This window comes from Pipra filicauda, unplaced genomic scaffold, assembly GCF_003945595.2.
Source record: "Pipra filicauda isolate LSUMZ 115617 unplaced genomic scaffold, ASM394559v2 scaffold199_size1391877_pilon, whole genome shotgun sequence".
NCBI lineage: Eukaryota > Metazoa > Chordata > Aves > Passeriformes > Pipridae > Pipra > Pipra filicauda.
The window spans coordinates 148,280-154,828 of record NW_024104308.1 but is presented as its reverse complement, the minus strand read 5'-3'; the positions used below and the strand labels follow the sequence as shown (position 1 = coordinate 154,828).

Sequence of the window (6,549 nt, the reverse complement as noted above, 5' to 3'; positions counted from 1 at the left end):
GTGAGTCGGCTTCACCCACCCCCCGAGGTGAGGGCCATCTTCATCCACCCCCGATGTGCAGGTCGGGTTTCTCGAGTCCCCCCCCCCATCCCGTGGGAGCCGAGAAGCAGAAGGCAATGGTTGTATCACGTCTGCCTTTTTGTGTTTTTTTTTTTCTTTTTTTTTTTTAATCTCTTTTCCCCCTTTTTTCCTCGCCTCCCTTTTCCCTTCTCTTGCCTTTTTTTTTTTTCCACGTTTTATTTTTTCCCTCTTTCGTTTTTACTCTTCTCCCCTCTTTTCCATTTCCCCCCTGTTTGCCGCTCCCGGTTTTCCCCTCCCTGCTGGCTGCCCACCCGGGTGGATGGGGGTCCCTGCGCGGCCCCGCCGGCCGGGCGGGGCGGGGCGGGGCGCGGCCGTGACGTGCGGGCGAGGGCGGTATAAGCGGGCGCTGTCCCGGTGCTGAAGGCGGCGGGAGCGGCAGGAGCGGCGGGAGAGGCAGGAGAGGCAGGTAGGGATGCGCCGGGCGGGCAAGGAGGAGCCCCGATACCGCCGTCCCTCGGCTGCACGGGGGGGCTCGGCCGGCACCGACGGGGAACCCACATCGAGCGAGCGGTGAAGCCACGCAGCGAGGCAGTGGGGCTGGGGCTTGCGATGAAAACTATCTCTGTAAAACGTGACCCCATCGTTGTGCACATTATATACGTTATATACGCGTTCTCAGCATCGCTCGTGGCTGAAGACGGGAGGCAGAGCGCTCCCGTCAGCGATGGCGTCCAGTCGTGCCGGGTCACCGACATGGCACTTCAGGCACTCCGAGTACGGGCGGAGAGGTTCCCTGGGATGCAAACAGCGCCCCGACTCGCTTCCCAGATGTGTCCGTATGCAAACAGTCGTTATATTCGCTCAGAACTGCCGGGGATTTGGGTTTGTGCCCTTCTGCTCACCTCGTTGTTGTTTTGTTCATGTTTTCAGTCCCTTGCACAGGGTTAGAGACGCTTTTAAACAAGGCAAATTTACTGCAGTCGTGTTATTTATGGCAAAAAAAGAAAACCGGGCAGGAAAGTGCATGATATATTTATTTACCTTTTGAAAAACTGCTGTTAGATTTTGCCTCAGACTGTCAGGGCAGGGACAGGAAAACCTATGAGTTTTCATAGCAAATTTTCACTGGAAACATTACCGTCACATCAGAGACAACTGCTGAGAGAGATTGAGAGAAAAAATTACTGCTACCATGGAAACATCCCAGAAAGGAGATTGTTTTTTGTGTTTGTTTTTTAGGGAACTTTTGTCAGTCTGCATTGCCTTTGTACGTTTTAAATTGTGAACATGATTACCTCATTTTGTAAAGAGGAACTTCTTCATCTTCATTTGTTGGCTAAAAGATGATTTTCCTGTTTGTTAGGTGCTAATAGAGGAGAAAATATGCTCTCTATCTAGACTAGCTTCACAATTATCCATCTGGAGACAAAAGAGCCGTTTTAGTATATTGACCTTTGAGAGACACAGCAGAGAATGTTTACTATAGATCCTAAAGATAGTCTAAAATGTCCTCTTTAAAAAAAAAAAAAAAATTAAAGTCTGAAGGGCTGAGGAGGAGTCCTCTTACCTTAGAGTAATATTTAATGACAAGATTTATGACCGAAACTCAAAGCTTTTAAAAGAAATCATTCCCAAATCCATTTGACAAGGCTTTCATGTATTATCTACCAATAAATTAGAAGTGGAAATTGACCTAGAGGCAAATGCACACAAAATATGAAGACAGGAGCCAATGGCCTGTTATTCCTGCAAAGGAAATATCCAGTTGAGCAATGTCCTTGTGGAACACTAAACTAAACTTTGCCTGGCTGCACACATTTTGATTTTAATGCGATGTCAACAGCTCTTACAAAGGCTGTAACAATCCAAATTGTGTGCAGCGAAGGAGGGTGAGTTCCTGGTCTTTGGGAGTGGGAGGTGCTTGGTAAATGATTATGGAATGAATCTCCCTTCCCCCACCCTTCGGAAAGGACAGTTTCTCATGCACTAATCAATCTAACTCTGTTAATAACCAGTCTCTTTGCTGGAAAAGAAAGCCTTAATTTAATTTATTTGCTACAGAAAGTAGCAAATTGCCTTTTTTTTTCTTTTTTTTCATGGAGACACACATTTATGCACAGAGCTAGTGCCTTTTCTGTGAGAGAAAGTGAAATGATGTGTGAGCTTTGTTTCAGGGCAAATTCAGATATGAAGGGTGGGACCCTCTTAGCTGTTGAACTAATCCTACATGAAATCAATGCTCAAACATATCCAGGCTTGAAGCCAGAAATGTTTGGGGAAATTGTTTGCTATCATGACTGTTAGTTTTCCTAAGCACACTGAAGGGGAAAACAGCAGCTCTCTGAACTGATAGTGCTTTAATTATTTAGTTAAGTCACATTATGTTAAGAACAAAAACTGAGCGGAAAAATCTACAAGTGAGCTGAAATGAGCATATTCATGCTCACTGTCTACTTACAGCAGTGGGTAAATAGTGGTATACATAGCTCATTCAGTTTGTCATGAACCACCAGTGTCTCAACGGGATGCTTTTACCAAGCCAAAAACCAAAGGAACCAAAATAGGTCAATTAATCAAAGCAGTTTCTATCTTTATAATTCCTTTGTTGTTATTGCACTTTATTTGTTAGTGTAAGTGGATCAGAAAAAAGTCTGATCTGTCTCATGGCCCAAGGGTGTCAGTGCCTGAGCATCTCCTAGGAAATATGACTGATGCCAGTTTTTCTCTGTGCCGTGTGGAGGGTGCTCAGCTCCCTGCAAGGCTGGGCTTGTACAGCTGTATCCTCATACACAGTGGTGCTATAATCATCTTAATTCAGTTGGAGGCATATTTATCCCAATTCTGCTCCAGAGTTTATCGTTGACTGGCGTAAGCTGGGCAGACATGGGCTTCTGCTGATCTATTCTAACTGAATTTGCCAATGGTCGTGTTTCTGCCTGTCCTGGGACCTGATTCAATTTCTGCTGAAGTGAATGAATGAGCAAATGAATGAAATCACCACTCAGAACCTACCTACTCGAGCTCATTTCCAAGATGGGTTTTAAGGGATTCAGTAAAATTATATTGTACCTTTAGGATAAATTACAGTTTGTCACTCATATAGGGGATCATTGCCCATAGGAAAGTGACTCGTAGAGTCATGAATTAAAATTCACCTGTGATACAAATAATGGGGCTTTTAAATGAAATAGCAAAAAAGGAAGAAATACCACTATCAGTAATGACAGAAATAAACTTGCAAGTAATTTTATATGCCATGTTCTCCACTTCATCACATTAATTTTATTACAGTCTAGCGCCATTCAGAAATATTATCCTGGCATGAAATTAGATGCCTTATGGAGCAATCTCACAAAATAATTCTGTCTGCAGTTTTAATATTAATATTTTGAGCAGCATTTAAATATATGGATACACTGATTTTACCATTTAGGAGCTTCATTTTCATAACCAAAATGGCATCTATATTCCTTTCATGAGCTATATAGCATTGGTATTTTTACTTTTTTGCTGCCATTGGAAAATTAATGTTCATAAAGTGTGTAGAGCTTAAAGATAAGAAATTTCTAGCATAGCTCAGTTTCCTAAGTCTGTCTCCATGTGTTAACTGCTTCTTTTTTTCTTTTTCTTCTTTATTTAAAGGAAATATTTTAAATATGGCAGAAACTAAAACCTTCCAGCCTGGAGCAGCCTGCACTCTCACCTTTTTCTTTGTCCTCATCTGTTGGGTTGATGCAGCTTCCTTCCAGCAGCATCAGCTGCTTCAGAAAGATCCAGACTATGTAATGAAAAACTTACAAAGACTCCCAAATCCTGATATGATCAAAGCACTGGAATACATAGAAGATCTTCGCAAGCAAGCTAACAAGGGAGAAAGCAGCCCTGATTACAGCTCTTATCAAAGTGTCCCATATCTCCTGCAACAGAAAGAAAGCAAGGATCAGACTCACCTACCAGATAATGTAAGGGATTCTTTGACTGAAGATGAGTCCCAGTGGGTTAAGGTAATGTTGGAAGCCTTGCGGCAAGCTGAGAAAGAGTCAAAAGCTGGCCCAAAGGAGAATAAACCTTACGGTCTGAGTTCAGATAACAGCTTTCCAGCTGGAGTAAGTGATGATTACGAGGCTTACAAGTGGCCTGAGAGGTGGCAAAAGTATCTCAAAATGCCACTTGGGCACTACGAAGACAGTTCAAGAGACAGTCCTTTCAAGCGTACCAATGAAATCGTGGAAGAGCAGTACACCCCCCAAAGCCTTGCCACGCTGGAGTCTGTGTTTCAGGAGCTGGGGAAGATGGCAGGACCGAGTAACCACAAGAAAGAAAGGCTGGATGAGGACCAGAAATTGTATACAGATGATGAAGATGATGTGTATAAAGTGAATAACATTGCCTATGAAGATGTGGTTGGAGGAGAAGATTGGAATCCCATAGAGGAAAAAGTAGAAAGCCAAACCCAGGAAGAGATAAAAGACAGCAAAGAGGAAATTGATAAACATGAAGAGGAGATTGACGATGAAATGAAAAGATCAGGGAAGCTCAACTTCCTTGAGGATGAAATAAGAAGAGACAATAAAGATCAAATGTCAGAGGATGTTTCAAAGCTAATGAATTATTACCTGAAGAGGCTGATGGGTAGTGCTGGGAATAGGAAATTAAGGACTGGAGAACTTGAGGAAAAAAGAGCATCAATGTTTTTGGATAAACAACTTGATCCTCAGTCCATAGCTCAGCTGATAGAAATCTCAAGGAATTTACAAATTCCTCCTGAGGATTTAATAGACATATTGAAAGCTGGAGAAAAAAAGCAGCTTCAGAGTGAAAGGTTGGAAGCTGAGCAGGAAGTGGAATTCCCAGAAGACCTCGACGAGATAGCTGAAACCAATCTAGGACAGAGTGATATATTTAAAAATAATGTAAACTCTAAAAACGGGTACATGAAGCAGCCTCTTATTCCAGAAAATCTACCTGAAGACCTCAATATTGAAGATATTGTCAGTCTTCTGGGAAATGACAATTTAGCTAATCAGAATCCCTCCTATGTACTAAATCGTCTTAATCAAGACAATGATTTGCCAAGACTGTCTTACATTCCCAGAAGATTGAAAGGACACCTGTTTCCTAAAGCTGCCTGGATGAACGATTTGGAAAGGCGACAAATGGAGTATGAGAAACTGAATGAGAAGGACGAAGAACTGGCCGATTACTTGGCCAAGGTGTTGGCAAAGTATCCTGAAGTAATCAATACGAACCAGATGAAACGAGTCCCAGCTTCTGAAAGCAACCTGCAGGAAGATGATCACCTGGAGCAGGCCATCAGAGAGCACCTAAATCAGCTGGAACCACAGGAGGCTGCGAAGTTGGCTTCGCTCAGCAAAAGGCTCTCCATGGCGGGGGAAGCCGATGACACGCAGAACAGGCAGTATCTGGATGAGGATATGCTAGCAAAGGTGCTAGAGTATCTAAAACAGGAGAAATCAGAGCTTGAAAGAGATCACATTACTAAGCGAGCGATGGAAAACATGTAATTGTTCCCCAAATACTATTTCTCTTCAATGTGTTGACTTCTATCCCAATTCAGTTGTGATTTATTCCTGCTCTCCCACTAAACAACTATGGTAGACTATTTACCATTGAACAGTCTGCATATCTTTCTCAGAGCTGTTATATTGTTTATTGATATACTTATATGTTATAAATTATGGGGCAAACAACAAATTGCTTCAAGTGTTTTAAGAAAAAATTTAATGATATCAAGTAAGACTATAATATGTAAACAAATTACCTTTGCATTGTTAATAAAACATGATAAATGAAGAGTGACAATTATAATTTGAAATTTTTAAGATTAATTGGATTATTTTGTTACTGTCTGTAGTGTTTTTTGTGGAGTATCAAATAAAAAAATAAAGCATTATATATATATATAGTTTTATTTACAAGGCTTTTTCTATTCAGTGTTTTATTGTTGATGAATAAATTATTTCTGGACAATCGACTGTGTTTCTTTGTGACAGTTGATAAAGTCAGACTAATTGGAAACATATTTTTACTTCTACAGATGACTCTTCTGAAATATACTACTTTTCCCATAGAATATAGTTGGTAGCATAAACTTCTGGTTTTCTGGGCTGTAAGAATACCAATTGGCATTATCCTTAAGGGCAGTGATGGCAACCACAAAGAAAGAGCCAGGCTCCAAGGAAAGGCAGGCAGGGAACTCATCTGTAAGGAACACCAGGGGTTTGTCTGATAAAAATATTTTCATGAAATATCTATTACATGTATACATGAGTACACAAACGACCTTTGTTATTCAGTACACTATGGACACTTGAAATGTCTTTTGATCTCCTGTTATGACCTGCAGTAGATGGTCTGGAAAGGTTCTGGCTTTTTTACAGAAGGAAATGTGCTTGTGTAACTCTGTGACTCAGATGCGATTTTCACTAGGACAGCTCATTTCCAGGATTATAGTTTAAAAGTGGTTTTCCCTGTGGTATTCTTCAGCAGCTCATCTCTGCTAAGTGG

At 41.5% G+C, this 6,549-nt stretch overlaps 1 protein-coding gene across 1 annotated transcript; it reads left to right on the top strand.

Annotated features, from left to right (window-relative positions):
• Positions 1-393: 393 nt before the first annotated feature.
• On the top strand, positions 394-6,014 carry SCG2 (secretogranin II). Its single transcript, XM_027751239.2, has 2 exons — positions 394-487; positions 3,664-6,014. Exon 2 carries the CDS (start codon positions 3,678-3,680, stop codon positions 5,544-5,546), a length of 1,869 nt encoding a protein of 622 aa, XP_027607040.1. The 5' UTR covers positions 394-487; positions 3,664-3,677; the 3' UTR covers positions 5,547-6,014.
• The last annotated feature ends 535 nt before the right edge of the window (positions 6,015-6,549 follow it).

Bases quoted from the DNA above. Each gene is read 5' to 3' on its own strand.
- SCG2 (XM_027751239.2), top strand. From the start codon at position 3,678: ATGGCAGAAACTAAAACCTTCCAGCCTGGAGCAGCCTGCACTCTCACC.